We start from the raw sequence: 20,386 nt of genomic DNA on the forward strand, positions 1-20,386 counted from the left end.
TTTTTCTTTGTACTTGTACAAATATATGCATACTGGTATAGCTTACTGGTCGAAAAAAAATCATGTAAAACGTTAGCCCAAAAGAAATCACCAGCAGAAGAGCAAATAGGAATAATTTCATGAAGGTGAAAATGATGTGGATGAACATCTCTACATAAATTCCAGTCAGTGGAAATTCTTTCAGAAACAGTACCAACAGCAACCAGGAAACACACATAGCAAAAGCACCACACTGCCACTGCCAAGACTCTGGACACTGACATCCAGACTGCAGACCATATGGCACAAACAATATGGAGGACACAAATGAACACAACTGCAGCCAATTCTCCACTTCAAAGAAGTACCGATGGTATCGGTAATATATTTGAATAATTTCAATGATAAGCCGAATGAAAGAAAACAGAATGATTATGATGGCAGCAGCAAGCACAAAAGGTTGATTGTATTCATCTGTATAGATACGTGACAGTATAGATAAACATATGGTGTTATTATGTCAAACCTTCACACATCTCGTCAGTGTAGTTAACAACACCTACATACAGATATAAGGTATTATTAATGTATGTCCTATATGTAATGCTACTATGTATGTATACATTTTTTCAGGTGATGAAGTGGCAAAAAACTACCGTATAGTAAAACCTTTGGCGGTAAAAAATTTGACGGATTTGGCGAATAGCATTCAATTCGCCAAAGTGTTTTTTGCCAATTATTATAGATGAGCACACGAGCACATTGAGTAACTAGAACTTGAGATGAAGGTCAGCTCGTAGTCAGGCGTACCATCACGTAATAAAGATCGAGCTGACTTTGGAGATCTTCCTAGGAATATGTCCCACAGTCAAGCACTACTTGGGATAGCATTTCCACCAGCTTCCCGTTCGCACGTCAGCTAGTTCATCGTCTCTTGATGGATTTGGCCAAATACTTTGATATACGTGATATCCTCTGCTACTGGAGTTCACTGAAAATGCAAATAAGGTCACTCTCGGAATTTCAGGATAGAGAAGCCTCAAGAGAAGCATGCCTTTGCTAGCATGTTGTTAGATCAGTAGCTACAAAAGTACCGCTACAACAACGCTAGCTACCTATACACTTACTACACTACTTAACTGATAAGTTGACACCTTATCCTTACGTACCGTACAGTAAAAGCTTTGGCGGTAAAAAGTTTGGTGAATATTATTTCAATCGCCAAAGTTTTTCCGGCAATGTTTTCAACAGAGGGGTTTCATCACACTTTTTTACCGCCAAAGTTTTTTACTATACGGTATTGTTATTCATGTACAACATATGTATGTGCAGTTCTGTAAGGGGATCTTGTTTATATATAGCATTGAGATATTAAATTGTCCTCCTGGCCATAAGTTACAAACAAGTACACATGACATCACTGAATGATGTTGATTACCTATGCTACCTTTATTGCAAAACTGTTGACATTTACATTATTACAATCATACTTGATATTCTAACTTAATACTATCCAGCTGTTTTCATCTGGACAATTAGTTCACTTACACACTCGGCTTTCTGGTGTAGGAGACTCCAGAGCAAAGGCAGTTAAAAAAGCAACAAACACTGCATAAATCAAGAACCTGACCAAATACAACCATAACCCAAATGTCCACCATTTGTGCTGCAGTAGCTTGGTTGTAAGATGGTGATTCAGAAGATCAGCACGCTCATTGTCAACCTGTGCAAAACAATATGTTACTATACACACCACCCAACTAGATTAGCCATTATACATACTCTAACAGAACATTCAGATACTCTGATCAAAACTTAAATGTTTCAAAGAAGTAATCTATACAGCAGTTTTCAAAACAAAAATAAAATGCTTCTTCAATGTCATCACACAGTTCGAATTATGCTTTCAATTGCACACACAAAAGCCACAGTAATTAGCTACTATGTTGCTCAAAATATTGTGAAAAAATTATTTGCATTCAATAGCTTTGTGCATATCTTATATTCATTCAGTGTCATAATTAAGTACTGTAGTATGTACTCCTTGGCTGCCATCTTTGATTTCATTACTTATTAAATCCTGAAGGCTGTATATACACTTTCTTCACGGCTTGACTGTAGCAACATAATTGTGACCAGATTTTACAAAACCGATCCAAATCACACATCAAGCAAAATCAAACTAACACCACCAGTGGATAGCTACACTATCATTTAACCCTCAGCATTACTCAAACTATTCAAGGTTGGTTTTAAGGGACATCTTTTCTGGGGCTTGAATGGTAGTAGAGGACCTGACTAAGTTTTGTATGCACTTAATTTAAGAGAGAGTATCTCAACTGTTTTGGGGTAATTTGACCCCCAGGAACAACATGGTAACTGTGCCGAAACTGTATCACTCTGTGAAATATGGGAAAATGACCACACCTTTCTCAATTATACATGTTTATTATAAAAATCTCTTAAATAGTTAGAGCAACAGATTTTTTTCAAAATATTCAGAATGGTCATGTTCATAGGTAGTGATAATGGAGGGGGCTATGACCCTCCCACTTTTATTGGTCAATACTTGTAACAAATACTCTAATAGAGCAGTCAACCACTCTACTAGTGCAACCAAATTTGATTTCCCATTAAACTTTAAGTGACTGCTTAGTTTACAGTCAAAATAATAACCTTATGACCATGGACATATATATCTAATCCAAAACAGCCAAGCTGTAAAAAAAAGAGTGCGGCCCTGAGAAAGGCTATGGTGAAAAAAGATGTGAAATCCAAGGTGGCGGCCAAGAAATGGCTGTGATGGTAGGTTAACGGTAAAAATTTTAATAACAACAATTCAGGTGAATTTGGTGCCGCTTGGTCTTAGCACAAAATTCACCTGAATTGTCGTTATTAGAATTTTTACCATTAACCTACCATCACAGCCATTTCTTGGCCACCACCTTGGATTTCACATCTTTTTTCACCATAGCCTTTCTCAGGGCCGCACTCTTTGTTTACAGCTTGGCTGTTTTGGATTAGATTTCACTTCTTTTTGCATTTGTATACCTCAAAGCCGGCCTATTGCCGGCTTTAGGGCTTTTTAACCTATCATTTTTTTCTTTACTACAGAAAGAAGAAAAGATGAAGCATGGTGATTTCTTTGTAGCCGACCTCTCTGCAAGGTGATCCTTCTAGCTGATCTCTCTACCGGATGACTTGTTTGTAGCTGAACTCTCTACCGGGTGATTTGTTTGTAGCTGAACTCTCTACAAGGTAACTTCTTCTAGCTGATCTTTCTACAGGGTGATTTGTTTGTAGCTGAATTCTCTACAGGGCGCTTTGTTTGCAGCTAAACTGCTGAACTCTCTACAATGTAACTTCTTCTAGCTGAACTCTCTACGGGTGGCTTGTTTCTAGCTGATCTCTCTACAGGGTGACTTGCTTCTAGCTGAACTCTCTACAGGGTGATTTGTTTGTAGCTGAACTCTCTACAAGGTAATTTGTTTGAAGCTGAACTCTGTACATGGTAGTTTCTTTGTAGCTGAACTCTCTACAATGTAACTTCTTCTAGCTGAACTCTCTACAGGGTGACTTGTTTCTAGCTGATCTCTCTACAGGGTGATTTCTTTGTAGCTGAACTCTCTGCAAGGTAACTTCTTCTAGCTGATCTTTCTACAGGGTGATTTGTTTGTAGCTGAATTCTCTACAGGGCAATTTGTTTGCAGCTGAACTCTCTACATGGTAGTTTCTTTGTAGCTGAACTCTCTACAGTGTAACTTCTTCTAGCTGAACTCTCTACAGGATGACTTGTTTGTAGCTGAACTCTCTTCAGGGTGATTTGTTTGTAGCTGAACTCTCTACAAGGTAACTTCTTCTAGCTGATCTTTCTACAGGGTGATTTGTTTGTAGCTAAATTCTCTACAGAGTGATTTGTTTGCAGCTGAACTCACTACATGGTAGTTTCTTTGTAGCTGAACTCTCTACAATGTAGCTGAACTCTCTACAAAGTGACTTTTTCTAGCTGATCTATCTACAGGATGACTTGTTTATAACTGAACTCTCTACAGTGTGATCTGTTCATAGCAGAACTTTCTACTGGGTGATTTGTTTGCAACTAAACTCTTTGCATGATTGTTTCTTTGTAACTGAACTCTCTACAAGGTAACTTCTTCTAGCTGATCTCTCTACAGGATGACTTGTTTCTAACTGAACTCTCTACAGTGTGATCTGTTCATAGCGGAACTTTCTACTGGGTAATTTGTTTGCAGCTAAACTCTTTGCATGATTGTTTCTTTGTAACTGAACTCTCTACAAGGTGACTTCTTCTAGCTGATCTCTCTACAGGATGACTTGTTTCTAACCGAACTCTCTACAGTGTGATCTGTTCATAGAGGAACTTTCTACTGGGTGATTTGTTTGCAGCTAAACTCTTTGCATGATTGTTTCTTTGTAACTGAACTCTCTACAAGGTAATATCTTCTAGCTGATCTCTCTACAGGGCAATTTGTTTGTAGCTGAATTCTCTACAGAGTGATTTATTTGAGCTGAACTCTCTACATGATGGCTTCTTTGTAGCTGAACTCTCTATTAGGTACCTTCTTCTAGCTGATCTGACTACACGGTGACTTGTTTGTAGCTGAATTCCCTACAGAATAACTTGCAATGTAATATAACTGAGTAAATTATAAATGCAGGTGAATGCTTTATTAGGGTGACTGTTCTATTAGAGTATCTCGATCTCGCATTTGCTGCACGTAGTTGCCTTTCGAATCATATGTAATCCGATTCTTCTGTACCACTGCAAGGACTTTCTATGATGATTATTCCAGCTAAATACTGATTTTCAGCTTGTTGCTCTAAGCAGTTTGCCTGGTAGACACGAAAACTAATAGTTTTTTTATTCATAAAAATTGATTGCATAATTTTGACACAGGTTGGGTTTTGTGTCATATCTCCATGGTCTTTATCCCGATTCCTTTCAAACCACAAAAAGGCACTCCTACGATGGTTGCTCCATCTACATATCAATTTTCAACTGATTCCTCCAAGGGGTTTACCCTGTAGGCATGACAGACCTTCGACCTTATTTTACGCAAATAATCGGTCATAACTCTGTGAATGTTCATCGGATTCCTACCAAGGTTGGTACGGAGATCCGCCTTAATGAGCCCTTTAACTGTGCCAAATTTCAGCTCAATCTGAGCACGCATTCGTGTTTTATGGCGAATTTTGCGAAATGAAGAAGATGAAGAAAAAAACGAAGAAATTAAAACGAAATTCTGTTCGCTCGTATCTCGGAAATGGCTGGAGCGATTTTCTTCAAATTTGGTATGTAGACTCCCCTAATAGGGCGGCACGTCTCAAGCAAATTTGGTTCTAATCGGATAAGGGATCACAGAGCTACATAGGTGTGAAAAGTGCGTTTTCTTGCTTCCTGTTAATACACTCACGGGTGGCTTCTTGGGCCACACGACACACTACCATGTGTCTTGATTTAGGCATGCATAGACACTTATTTTAGATCATAGTTTTGTAATAGATTACACATCCTGTTATAGTTTCTATTGTATTCCAATTTCTTTTCACCTCATGCTACTATGAACTTTTACATCATTGTTCTAGTATATAATTAGGTTTTGTTTTCCTTTCAATTTCCTTTATATTATTTAGAAATACACTGCTTTTGTAGTGTGTTTATGTGTATTTTGGCATGCTTACCTTGTAAGCGTATGTAGCAATAAACTATTGCAACGAAGTAAAAGTTGCTTAACCGTATCACAGTGTAAGAAATTCTGCAGGACTAAATGGTAAGAGATAATAAAATATGTGAATGTGGAATTTGTATCCCTTTAGAATGTAGTAAATCTTTGTGGTACACCAAAGCAAATCAATCTTGAAGTGTGTCTTCTGTCAAAAGAAGAAACGAACTGAGTACCTCTCTAGCAATGAAACTGGCTGAGATAATATTATTTCACTTGCCAAACAAACAGAGAAAAGTGATACTCTGGTTGTCAGGGTTCTTCAACTATCTGAACAAGAGCAAGGTACAATAAAATACCATAGTTCATCTTGCTACAAGAGTTTCCTAAGGGACATGGCTAAGACTGACAGTGTAACCGTAACTTTAGAACAACAAGAATCACCTATTAAGGGACCTGTAGATACACCTGAGCCACGTAAGAAGAGGTTTAAGCCTAGTACACAGACAAAGTTTGTGGTGCAGAGTGAACATTACTTACAGTACACACTTTATATAGAATCTTTGAAAAGTCGATGTCTCAATAACTTTTAAATGCAGCTATGTTGTTTAGTTCACTAAAACAGCAACAATGTGTGATGTGTGTGATGTCTTTGTGCAGCTGATATACAGTACCATGACCACTGCTGTAAAAGCTATATGAATAAATACCATGCAAAATTTGAGGAAATAATGAGAAATCTTGAAATTGAAGATTCAGTATCAGCTACAAATGACTCCTTGAAGGACAAATTTTTGGCTCTTAATCTTGATTTGGTAAGTCAGCACACAGTCTGACTTTGATTAGGGACAAGCTAAATGAAGGTTCAGCTGAAATATTCTCAAACAGAGTTGTAAAGAAGTTAATTATTGAGATGTATGGTGACACTGTCTGCTTTACATACCCAAGTAACAAACTAATGTTACAGATGGTACTTAGTACTAAAAGTTCTCCTGAAGCCTTGGTAGAATCCCTGAGAATGTCACCTGTCCAACAGGTTGCAAATGAACTAGCACAAGAACCGAAACAGTATAGTTTTGGACTAGAAAAGAGTTTCTGTGAGTCCTAAGACCTTGACCTATCTATTGAAAGATTTAATAATAACCCATCATCAAAATGGACTGAGTTTTGTCTTCATACACATATATTCAAGGTAAAGTCAATATCTCAGCTGAAATGAATACAGTTTTTCAAGTTATGCGCTACATTCTGACTAATAGAATTGAGTCAACACCTTTCCATGTCATGGTAGTTCAAGCAGTGCACAGTCTAATACGGTCAAAAGAGCTAGTGACTGCACTAAACCATCATGAAATAAGTGTCAGCCACAACGCAGTGAAGCAAATTGACGTGGACCTTGCTGAGCAGATCATCACTATTGGAAGTGACAACAGAATACCTCTTCCTCCTGTCTTTGAAACAACAAGTCCATTAAACGGAGCAATGGACAACTTTGACTGCAATGAAAGCATCCCAGCAGGAGCATGCTCCACACATGATACAATTCTTGTTCTTTCAAAATGTTCCCAGTGATTTAGAGAAGTCATTATAAGTGAATGAGATCTCTGAAAGACCCATTCAAAGTCAAACCACAGTATGACTTCGATCTAAAGACAGATGCCAACAGCTTGTTGCTTGTTAGTATAGGAACAGCAAAGGAGCGTAGGGAAATACCCACTGAATACAATTTATTAGATATTCCATCCAATTCTACTACATTGGCCCTAGCCTCAGAGCAGTTCTACCATCCTTAATCCTTAGCAACATCCCATCATCATCACAACTCACAGAGCCAACTCGCAATATAGTGAACTCCATGACTGCAGTAACAGAAGTGCCAGATACTACACCAAGAGATCGCTTTTCTACAATTATAACAAACTCCACATCAACAACCAAGTCAATAAACTTGGACTGTTTTCTGTGGATTGTAAATTTTGACTACCCACAGCTGACAGAACATGCAGTGAGACATTCCAGGTAAGGTGTTAAAGTTATCAACAGATCGGGAAACATGCATCTTGCTGCATTCAATAGCAATGCTCTCAAGATGGAATTCGAGAAATTCAGCAAATGCAAGGAACGCATCCAGAAAGCCTATTACCAACAGCAGCTATGGGTCTAGGCTCCATTAATGATGCTAGCACAAATTTGAAAGCTGAAGCTTTTGGCTTTGAAAGAAGAGGCGGTTTCTGAGATAGTGATATCAAAACCTGAAGGTTTGCCAGATCCCTGTATATGTGGCAAGTGTGCTTGCAAGAATGGATGTCGCTGCAGGGTAGCTGGACTCCTGTGCTACAAGTACTACAAATGAAAGGCTGGTGATTCTTGTCAGAACCCTATCAATGAATGAACAAACAGTCTGTTGTACTATCTTTATGTTACATATAACAGTATAATAGGAAATTGAAATGCAAAACAGCCCTATTAAAAACATGCGATCTATTACAAAACTATGATCTAAAATAAGTGTCTATGCATGCCGAAATATGTCCATGGTCATAAGGTTATTATTTTTACTGTGTAAACTAAGCAGTCACTTACAGTGCAATGGGAAATCAAATTTGGTTGCACTAATAGAGTGGCTGACTGTTCTATTAGAGTATTTGTTACAAGTATTGACAAATAAAAGTGGGAGGGTCATAGCCCCTATGCCCCCTCCATTATCACTACCTATGAACATGACCATTCTGAATATGTTGAGTATCTCAAGAAATCTGTTGCTCTACTTAAGAGAGTTTTATAATAAATATGTATAATTGAGAAAGGTGTGGTCATATATTCACATGTTTTGCAGAGTGATGCAGTTTCGGCAGAGTTACCATGTTGTTCCTGGGGGTCAAATTACCCTAAAACAGTTGAGATACTCTCTCCTAAATTAAGTGCATACAAAACTTTGTCAGGTCTGTGGTTTCTGGCCTTATGAAGGACCTGACTTGGCAAGAATCAGTGGTTTGCTGGAAGATGGCCTGATATGGTTGGCCAAATGTTTTCTGTATTCATTTTGGGCCATTTCAGCCACTAAGAACACAGCATAGCCCTGTAATCTCATGTCTGGACTTCAATTGTGGTCCACCTCAATTTTGAAATCTCTCTTACCCATCTCACCGCCCCCACCCTTCGCCCCTTTGCAGATGTTCAGATTTTCTATTTTACTTGGTGGGACACTCTACCTTTCAGACCACTTCCAGTACTTGTAAGTGCTTGTGATGCATCTCTTGTGTAAATTACATACATGTGCTTGCTATTCTTGGCAAGTTATACTGACTTGAATTCTTTAAAACCATTTATCTCAAAACTTCCAATGTGCGATTTGGATTGTTTATCCAAAATCCAGTCACAAATAAGAAATTTGACTTGTGTATAATGTGGAGCCCAAGGCACATATTGATGAATACAAAAATTACAATAATGTTGCATTGATATTTTATTTTTTGTTATACTCTAATACAGTACTAATTAATACAAATGGTTTTTGTTGCTTTTTTTAATTAAAATATGGAAAATAAGTGATCTCTGAAAGAAACAAAAGAAACATGAGTCAATAAGTCAGCAAGTTAAACCATTCTAGAAATACAATGGAGCATGTCAAACCCTTAAAGCCTAAAATGGATATGGTACATACCCTGTCAGATGGTGATAGTTAGTTGGATGAGTAGATATGTTCAAAGAGTATGCTGAGATTACTGCTACATAAATGCTGATTGTCATGTCCAAAACTTTTAAGTGGTACACATTTATACATAAGCTTCTTTCTTCACCTGATTTATGGAAACTATATTTATCCTTTAGTTTCTATCATATCCATCAAGTGCAAACAGAGGTGTAGCTGGGGGAGGGCATGAGCAGGCATTTGCACAACCATCATGGTTCCTTGCCTGACCACCATTAACTTTTGCCAAACCACCACAAGTATAGCTATCTCTAGATTCATGGCAGTGCACAAACAACCCAGTGACAAATGAGGGTTGTTTGGCAGCAGTCCACAACACCACTTTCAAAATAGTCAAAATTTAACAGACCACAAAGGTGGTTTAAAACATTCAGTGCTTGACTAGTCTATGATTCGTACCCACTCCGAATTGCCACCTGCTATGTTGAAAATCTAGCACTGCATCATAAGTCATTTGGATAGCAGTATGGCTTATAATAATACTTATCAGAGATGCAACAATATATCGATATATCACGTATCGTATCGTTTTAAGGCAATATCGCTGTATCGATACAAAGTCAAACCGTATTGATATATCGTATATCGTGATATATCGACATATCGTGGCTGGTTAACATGGCTGACAATCAAATTATTGTACATTGTGATTACACTGAGTAGTATGTAAAGCTTCTCAAAGAAAAATTAACTCACTTATTTCTCTTAAAAAAAACATTAAAAACAACATAGATCATTGCTTATACTCCACTTCGTATCACACAATATATCGCTTTATCGTGATACACCAGATCGAGGCAATATATTGATACGTCTACACACGTATTGTTACATCTCTAATACTTATATTGCTTAATGGTGATATACACTCGTTACTGACTGATAACAATGCTCATAATATTGGTGGCGATACTGATACAGTATCAGAAATAAAATTTCCACTAATATTGGTCTAAATTTCATATTTAAAAACATAATATATATGTAGTTAACAAACACATCATTACATACCATAATTTGTAACGGATGATTCTTAGCAAAATCGTGTAGATCACGTTCCACCCTGGAAGTATCACTACAGAAAATTTAAGTAGATGCATATATACAGTAGATGTACTGTAGTTCAGCTCATGGTACAAGATCCATAATTAAACACTTACATACATACAAACACAACATGTGCATATATGTAACTAAATACTTTGTCTGGCTTTGAGGAGTATTCCATTGTGTACACATGTCATCTATAAACTCATAGTTGTATTTCCTGGTGTACATATTGTCCATTGTTTCTTCTTCTGTTACACATCTATCCATTACCTCGGCAGCAACATCTGTGTATCATGCACATTCATGTGTTATTTATATTATATGAGTGAAGTTACGAATGATGTGTCTGCTTGTGTATCAAGACATGTTGTGCAGCCCAAGAAGCCAACACGCCAAACCAGTGGGTTAATAACAGGAAGAACAAATAATGCTATTCATATGCAGCTCTGCACTGTTACAAAACAAAGCCACCCACGCTATAGTCCACATATCAATTTGAGCATAATTGTTCCAAGGGGCTCTTGAGATACAAACCTTCAAAAATTGACTTTCCTCATTTTTTTCTTATGTATCTTTTCACATGCTTACGAAAGCTGCCATAAAAAGCAAACACGTAATCTAACTGCCCTGAAATTAGGTACACACAAGAAGGGTTTAAAGGTGCATCTTAATGCCAAGTTTGGTTTGAATACATATGTATGACAAACAGTCACAAAATCATTAACAACTACATATGACAATAAGACTCATGCCTACAGGGTAAACTGCTTATGGGAAATGAATAAGTTAACCATCAAACTCAAATGTTTGTAGTTTATAACATCAACTACAGAGTAACAATTTCAGTAAACCAAGCATGGGTAGCTATTGTATGATTGACATTCATAAAATATGACTGATCATTACAGGCAAATGGTTAATAATGAAAATTGCTATGTGGATAGTTTATTAAAATATTTATGGTTGCAAATACATACTAACAGCTACAGAGGTATTACGTAACTATAATACAATAGCCCAAAAATGTGTGAATGAGATACACTTAAAGAAGTCATCCTAATAGATCCAACAAATGCACATGTATTACATACATACTAAAGTTGATATTAAATGATATAATATTATATTGACACCTCAGATTAAAGAAAAGCCAGTGCATATATATTACATAAAGCAATGGCTCAAAATGTTAATGAGATATACGCAGTGCCTTACACACTGTAAACAGTGTGTATATCTCGTAAAGGCAGTGCATATATCTTGTTATCTCAAGACATTGCACACCTAATAGGTTTGCAGTAGCTCAATCAGATGTGATTGTGGGATGGAATTTAGCAACATGTAGTCCGTTGTTGTGCTGTTACATAATCAGAAATGTAGGTGTTGATTAATTAATTAAATCATGCTTCTGTATTTACTAAAACTACTGTTGATGTGTTAAAATTCCATCCCACAATCACATCTTGTTTAGCAAAACTCAATCCCACAATCACTTCTTGTTTAGCAAAATTCAATCCCACAAACACAGCTTGCTTGGTTTCCTATATATGAGAAGATACATGCAAACCTATTAGGTGTGCAATGGCTGAGTGTGTCATAGTAGAACATATTAGCTATACCATGGTCACTCGTGCTTTATATGATGTATACACACTTACTCTCGGGTCGCATATATCAGACAAAGCAATCATGCTGGGGGTATAACTATTACATATAATATATATATATCAAGACACACGGTAGTGTGTCGTGCGGCCCAAGAAGCCGGCGTGCCACCCGTGAGTATATTAACAGGAAGAAAGAAAATGCAATTTTCACACCTATGTAGCTCTGTGATCCCTTATCCGATTGGAACCAAATTTGCTAGAGAGGTGCCTGACAGCAAGGGGAGTCTACACACCAAATTTGAAGAAACTCGCTCCAGCCATTTCCGAGATACGAGTAAACAAAATGTCATTTTAATTTCTTCGTTTTTTTCTTCTTCTTCTACTTCTTCTTCATTTCGCACACTTCGCAAAATCCGCCATAAAACACGAATGTGTGCTCAGATCAGGCTGAAATTTGGCACACTTAATAGGCTCATTAAGGCGGATCTCCGTACCAACGTTGGTAGGAATCCGATGAACATTCACGGAGTTATGACCGATTATTTGCGTAAAATAAGGTCGAAGGTCTGTCACGCCTACAGGGTAAACTCCTTAGAGGAATCAGTTGAAAATTGATATGCAGATGGAGCAACCATCGTAGGAGTGCCTTTTTGTGGTTTGAAAGGAATCGGGATAAAGACCATGGAGATATGACACAAAACCCGACCTGTGTCAAAATTACGCGATTGATTTTTATGAATAAAAAAACTATTAGTTTTCGTGTCTACCAGGTAAACCGCTTAGAACAACGAGCTGAAAATCAGTATGTAGCTGGAATAATCCTCATAGAAAGTCCTTGCAGTAGTACAGAAGAATCGGATTACAAACCACTGAGTTATGATTCGAAAGACAACTACGTGTAACAAATGCGAGATCGAGATACTCTAATAGAACAGTCACCCTAATAAAGTATTCAGCTGCATTTATAATTTACTCAATTATATTACATTGCAAGTTATTCTGTAGGGAATTCAGCTACAAACAAGTCACACTGTAGTCAGATCAGCCAGAAGAAGGTACCTAATAGAGAGTTCAGCTACAAAGAAACCATCATGTAGAGAGTTCAGCTCAAACAAATTGCCCTGTAGAGAGATCAGCTAGAAGAAGTTACCTTGTAGAGAGTTCAGTTACAAAGAAACAATCATGCAAAGAGTTCAGCTGCAAACAAATCACCCAGTAGAAAGTTCCGCTATGAACAGACCACACTGTAGAGAGTTCAGTTAGAAACAAGTCATCTTGTAGAGAGATCAGCTAGAAGAAGTCACATTGTAGAGAGTTCAGCTACAAAGAAACTACCATGTAGAGAGTTCAGCTGCAAACAAATCACCCTGTAGAGAACTCAGCTACAAACAAATATGCCCTGTAGAAAGATAAGCTACCTTGTAGAGAGTTCAGCTACAAAGAAACCACCATGTAGAGAGTTCAGCTGCAAACAAATCACCTGTAGAGAGTTCAGCTAGAAACAAGTCACCCTGTAGAGAGATCAGCTAGAAACAAGTCACCCTGTAGAGAATTCAGCTAGAAGAAGTCACATTGTAGAGAGTTCAGCTACAAATAAACTACCATGTAAAGAGTTCAGCTGCAAACAAATCACCCTGTAGAGAACTCAGCTACAAACAAATATGCCCTGTAGAAAGATAAGCTAGAAGAAGTTACCTTGTAGAGAGTTCAGCTACAAAGATACCACCATGTAGAGAGTTCAGCTGCAAACAAATCACCTGTAGAGAGTTCAGCTAGAAACAAGTCACCCTGTAGAGAGATCAGCTAGAAACAAGTCACCCTGTAGAGAGTTCAGCTAGAAGAAGTCACATTGTAGAGAGTTCAGCTACAAAGGAACTACCATGTAGAGAGTTCAGATGCAAACAAATCACCCTGTAGAGAACTCAGCTACAAACAAATATGCCCTGTAGAAAGATCAGGCTGAGCTAGAAGAAGTTACCTTGTAGAGAGTTCAGCTACGAACAGATCACCCAGTAGAGAGTTCAGCTACAAACAAATCACCATGTAGAGAGTTCAGTTACAAAGAAACCACCATGTAGAGAGTTCAGCTGCAAAAAATCAATCACTCTGTAGAGAGTTCAGCTAGAAGAAGTCACCTTGTAGAGAGTTCAGCTGCAAACAAATCACCTGTAGAGAGTTCAGCTAGAAACAAGTCACCCTGTAGAGAGATCAGCTAGAAACAAGTCACCCTGTAGAGAGTTCAGCTAGAAGAAGTCACATTGTAGAGAGTTCAGCTACAAAGAAACTACCATGTAGAGAGTTCAGCTGCAAACAAACACCCTGTAGAGAACTCAGCTACAAACAAATCGCCTGTAGAAAGATTAGCTAGAAGAAGTTACCTTGTAGGGAGTTCAGCTACAAACAAATCACCCTGTAGAGAGTTCAGCTACAAAGAAATCATCATGTAGAGACTTCAGCTGCAAACAAATCATCCTGTAGAGAGTTCAGCTATGAAAAGATCACCCTGTAGAGAGTTCAGCTAGAAGAAGTCACCTTTTAGAGAGTTCAGCTACAAAGCAACCACCATGTAGAGAGTTCAGCTGCAAAAAAATCAATCACTATGTAGAGAGTTCAGCTAGAAGAAGTCACCTTGTAGAGAGTTCAGCTGCAAATAAATCACCCTGTAGAAAATCCAGTTACAAACAAATCACCCTGTAGAAAGATCAGCTAGAAGAATTTACCTTGTAGAGAGTTCAGCTACAAAGAAACCACCATGTAGAGAGTTCAGCTGCAAACAAATCACCTGTAGAGAGTTCAGCTAGAAACAAGTCACCCTGTAGAGAGATCAGCTAGAAACAAGTCACCCTGTATAGGGAGTTCAGCTAGAAGAAGTCACATTGTAGAGAGTTCAGCTACAATGAAACTCCCATGTAGAGAGTTCAGCTGCAAACAAATCACCCTGTAGAGAACTCAGCTACAAACAAATATGCCCTGTAAAAATATCAGCTAGAAGAAGTTACCCTGTAGAGAGTTCAGCTACAAAGAAACCACCATGTAGAGAGGCCAGCTGCAAACAAATCACCCAGTAGAAAGTTCAGCTATGAACAGATCACCCTGTTGAGAGTTCAGTTAGAAACAAGTCATCCTGTAGAGAGATCACCTAGAAGTATCACCTTGTAGAGAGTTCAGCTACAAACAAATCACCTGTAGGGATTTCAGCTGCAAACAAATCACCCTGTAGAGAGTTCAGCTACAAAGAAATCATCATGTAGAGAGTTCAGCTGCAAACAAATCATCCTGTAGAGAGTTCAGCTATGAAAAGATCACCCTGTAGAGAGTTCAGCTATAAGAAGTCACCTTTTAGAGAGTTCAGCTACAAAGCAACCACCATGTAGAGAGTTCAGCTGCAAACAAATCACCCTGTAGAGAATTCAGCTACGAACAAATCCCCTGTAGAGAGACCAGCTAGAAACAAGTCACCCTGTAGACAGATCAGCTAGAAGAAGTTACCTTGTAGAGAGTTCAGCTGCAAACAAACCACCCCGTAGAGAATTCAACTACAAACAGATAACCCTGCAGAGAGTTCAGCTAGAGTCAAGTCACCTTGTAGAGAGAATCCTGTAAAGAGTTCATCTACGTACAAGCAGATCACCCTGTAGAGAGTTCAGCTACATTTCAAGCCACCCAGTAGAGAGATCAGCTGTAAATTATCCTGTGGGGATTAATTGACATGTAATAAATATATGCAAGAGTTCATAATATAATGAACTCTTGATATATGCATTATATATATAATTTGTACATTTACTGATAAAATCAGAATGAGTTAAAGTATTTATAAAATCTGCTTCATCTTTTTCTTTTTCCTGTGGTAAATATATAGGTTAAAAATCCCCAAAATTGGCCATAGGCCGGCTTTGGGGTATACAAATACAAAAAGAAGTGAAATCTAATCAAAAACAGCCAAGCTGTAAAAAAAGGAGTGCGGCCCTTGAAAAGGCTATAATGAAAAAAGATGTGAAATCCAAGGTGGCGGCCAAGAAATGGCTGTGATGGTAGGTTAATGGTAAAAATTTTAATAACAACAATTCAGGTGAATTTGGTGCCGCTTGGTCTTGGCACAAAATTCACCAGAATTGTCGTTATTAAAATTTTTACCATTAACCTACCATCACAGCCATTTCTTGGCCGCCACCTTGGATTTCACATCTTTTTTCATTATAGCCTTTTCAAGGGCCGCAGTCCTTTTTTTACAGCTTGGCTGTTTTTGATTAGATATATATATATAAGGAACTTTGCGTGGGAGGATCAAAGCAAAAACGTGTTCTATATTTGCCATACAAGCACAAGTGTTCTATACTGGGAAGTTATAGAACACTTTAATAGACCACAGTTCTATATCAGGTAGCTATAGAACTGCCAGGTCTATTTAGCAGGCTGATAGCCTACTTTGAGTGAGTAATCACTCACATTCTGGCCAGTACAACCAATCAACCAAGCCAGCGTAGGCTGATAGCCTGACTGCGCTGGCTGACCAGTCAACCCAACCAGTAAGAGCAAAACCATTGGATTTAATTTATAGACATTAGTTGTTTTGTGAGTCTAGTCCGTCTTCTCAACTACTAAAAGAGTTCGATTGTGGTACTTTAATAAGCATATTTCTGTGATATACCTAGGACTCATCTGTTTATGTGAACAAAATGTAGTAAGAACGTTCACTGCTGCTGACCACAAGCAACCGTCATTGACATCTTCAAGTGTGAAGGAGCAGCACAGTGCAACACAGGCGAAACACAGGAGCAATGCCTATTCTACCGATGATAACACTACTCCATGAGTTTCTAATTTTTTTTGTGTCTTGTGTGTACCTCAAGTTGACAGTTCTCTATACCAGATAAAGCACTGCCTTCGCTCGTGCTATACGGGAAATATAGCACTCTTTGAGTGCTATATTTCTGAGTGCTATATTTCCCGTATAGCACTCGCAGCAGTGCTTTATCTAATATATATATATATAATATCTTAGCAATATACAGTAGGTTGCAAAAAAAAGTTTATGTTTCATAATTGTAATTATGGTGTACTTACTAAGTAATTACGCATGTTTGTACTGTGATTACATTTTGACCGTAATCCATAATTATGCAAAAAAGTGGTTTTTCACCAGCCATATTTACAATATATTCATAGTTACCAATAGAGCATAATTTGTAATTATGCTTTTGTAATTATGCTACTACAGTGTAATTACAATTACAAAATGTAAACTTTTTTTTGCAGCCTACTGTAAACAATATATGTTTTTGATATGCTACAATCCTGTAGAAAGAAAAGAATCTAAACCAAGATCTATGCCAAAACAGCCAAACTGCAAAAAGAGTTTAATAATAGCATAGTATGTAATATTTATACACTGCAGTACTAACTGCATGGCACCCGGTTTCTAAAAGTAGCACAGGTAGCCATCACTGATGTATGATTGAGTACACAAAAGATGGAGTTGCATGGGGTGAAACTGGTAGGTAAACGTGCCTGAAGGTCTGGTTACATCACTGACAACCATATATGCATTACTAGATATATACAGATACATAGGAACTAAGGCACATCTGTAACAAAATATTTAAAGCGCATGCATGCATGCATACGGCACTGCCCAAGTGCAACGTTGTAATCGCTCGCACACGCAACTTTGCTCGAGATTTTAAAAACCGCTAATTAAGGGGTATGGCAACTGTTTCGCTCGCGAGACAATGTGGCAGCTGTTTCGTTCACGAGAATCATGAGCGAACAGTTGTCACGCCCCTTTATTAGCGATTTTTAAAATCTCGAGCAAAGTTGCGTGTGCAAGCAAGTGCAATGTTGTGCCATATATCTGTACCTGGCATGCGCCGAATCAGAAGTTTCAAGGGTGTACTATTCCCTGTAGTGTAATCGTAATCACCATTGTTCCCACTGTTATCATCCTGACCAGTTACTGCCACTGGTTTATGGTCCTGCCATCTCATAGCTTTTCCCCAATGATCAGACTTAACAATGGCCGAGGCAGCCTCACTATTGGTAAAAATAGAATTACAAATTGATTAACTGAGAGTGTGAGTTTTACACATGCATGCAAACATTTCTATGAGATAAAATATGTACATCTAATGTATCATTAATTTGTTGTATGACTTGATTGTGGTAAGCTAACATCCAATTCAGGACTGAAACTCATTAAATTTTCCAGCATGAAGCAGTTTACACAGTACATTTGTGCCAATGTAGGGCATACATAGCTACCAAAGGATGTACAATTTCATCCTCCACCATTTAAACTCTAGCTGGTGCCACCCACCACCCTTATCTTTCACCCTATATAAATACTTGTTATACCATGACACTCACATTGTCAATACTCGTAATCCTAGTGTTAAATGGGGTGCAGCCATCCAAACATAAGCTAGTGTGAAAAAGATGTGATATCAAAGGTGGCAGCCAAAAAATGGCTGCCTTGATATTATATCAATAATTTGTAATGCACAAATTAATTGACACTCTAGCCATTCTTGGCCGCCACCTTTGATATCACATACCTTTCACAATAGTGAAAGCTACACTGTGAAGCTGCACCCCTTTTTCACAGCTTGGCTGTTTTGGATTAGATATTGTTTTTGTATTTGTATATCCGTGCAAAAACATCTTCGCTGTAAAAAAGAGTGCATCCAAGAAACTACAAGTAACTGTAATAGCCACAACTAAAAAGATCTAATATCTGGTGTGGCCAATAAAGAAGGTAAACACTATTAAGTATGATTAACAAAGTTTGAATATTTAAGAATTTTGCACTGGCTGATGTTCTGCATTCAGTCTTGCTGCTTTCTTAATTAATACCACCTTTAACTCTAATTGACAAGTGATTTAGCTGCCTTTTTAATAGTAATAGAAAGAGGTGGCCAAATGACGTCAATTAGAGAAGGCTCGGTTTCCATATCAACATGAAATCAATTAATTCTCAATTACAGACAGTGAGTTTTGAAAGTACAACAAATACTATAAATATGGACATGCGTAAAAGTCATGGGAAAGCACATGTCACTGTCCATAAGTGCAGCTGCTGTCACACACATCAGCTTTTTTTGTGCTTACGAATGGCAAGTGTAGAATTTGAGCTGTCTCCTTTGTTCACAATGACTAACGAGTCCTCAGCTTTAGAAGTACTACAAGAAATGACGCAGCAGATGGCAGCACTCCAAAACAATGTGGACGAAATACAACAGCAACATCCGCCAGTACAGAATGGAGGCATGCAAGAGGGAGATGAGGAAGAGGAGATAACTGGAAACCTCATGGAACTGTCTAAGTCTACTGCAACATTTTTGGAGCTGGCTTTCTTGGTAACCATCAAGAATGCAGACTGTAAAATGCAGTTGGAGCAGATAGGGGTACCACTGATACATGCAATTAGATGCCCCAAACTGAACCCAGTAGTTTAGTCTATTGTACCAAGTGAAGTTATAAAGGCTGGTGGCTACTTATCCCATCTACACCAATTCTGGCTAGATGAAGTGACCCCCTTTACGGCACTCATAGAGACTGTAGAGGGCTGAGCTAATGACCAAAAAAGGAGTTACAGCTGCTCAGTCGGCTATATATTTCCTGGACAATGCCCATCAACCTCGCCATCAACACCGACTAGACATTGGGTTACCTGCAGTTCGAATCCTGGGGTTGGAGGGATTTTTTTCCTTACTTTGGCCCCTTTTCTGTTACACCTTTTCAGTCAGTCAGTAAGTCAAGTCATTAGGTCTAAGTCCCTGAAATTAGGTTAGGTAATCCTAAGGCTGCAGCACATGTTGCTGTCAGACTTCAGTGCTGGTCACTGTAAAGTGTTAATAATAAAATAATAATAAATAAACATGATGTAAGAAAGGCATAAGAAAGTGTTAATGAACCTCAACCCAGCCTTGAAATCAGTGGTTAATGATTTATTTATTTATTTATTAATGCTTTACAGATCAAATAACACAAGTACAGAACATTAGACAAATCAAAAAGGGAAATTACATGATCTGAGGGTCAGCTAGCCACCAGTGCCAGCTGCCTTAAATTAATTAACTGCTTAGCTACTTATTTACAACTAAACTTTACTTACGTACAGTACAACTACAAAATATTAAAGTTACATGAGTGGGGAAGCTTACTACAGTTCCTACAAGGACATAAAAAAATGCAAAGTACAATTACTGTTAGTGTCAAAGGTATTTGTAAAATGATTCCATAAAAAAATAATAAGTTTATGTTTGATAGTAGGGAGGGAAAGGGATAAGTCAATGATAGGTAATGCATTCCACAATCTAGGGATTCTGTAAAAATATGAAATTGCTGTAATGACA

The 20,386-nt window shown here is 37.9% G+C and overlaps 1 protein-coding gene across 1 annotated transcript in view; it reads right to left on the reverse strand.

The window, feature by feature from the left end:
• The window catches only part of LOC136248450 (transient receptor potential cation channel subfamily A member 1 homolog), a 90,083-nt gene that overhangs the window by 14,962 nt on the left and 54,735 nt on the right, over positions 1–20,386 (reverse strand). The window contains exons 11-16 of the mRNA XM_066040230.1: positions 17,893–18,065; positions 10,577–10,709; positions 10,387–10,450; positions 1,528–1,702; positions 506–538; positions 47–453 (exon numbers count right to left, since the gene is read on the reverse strand). Of these exons, the coding sequence (XP_065896302.1) occupies positions 47–453; positions 506–538; positions 1,528–1,702; positions 10,387–10,450; positions 10,577–10,709; positions 17,893–18,065 (985 nt within the window). The remainder of the gene's footprint in view (positions 1–46; positions 454–505; positions 539–1,527; positions 1,703–10,386; positions 10,451–10,576; positions 10,710–17,892; positions 18,066–20,386) is intronic.

The sequence above is a fragment of the Dysidea avara genome, chromosome 3 (genome assembly GCF_963678975.1).
Source record: "Dysidea avara chromosome 3, odDysAvar1.4, whole genome shotgun sequence".
NCBI lineage: Eukaryota > Metazoa > Porifera > Demospongiae > Dictyoceratida > Dysideidae > Dysidea > Dysidea avara.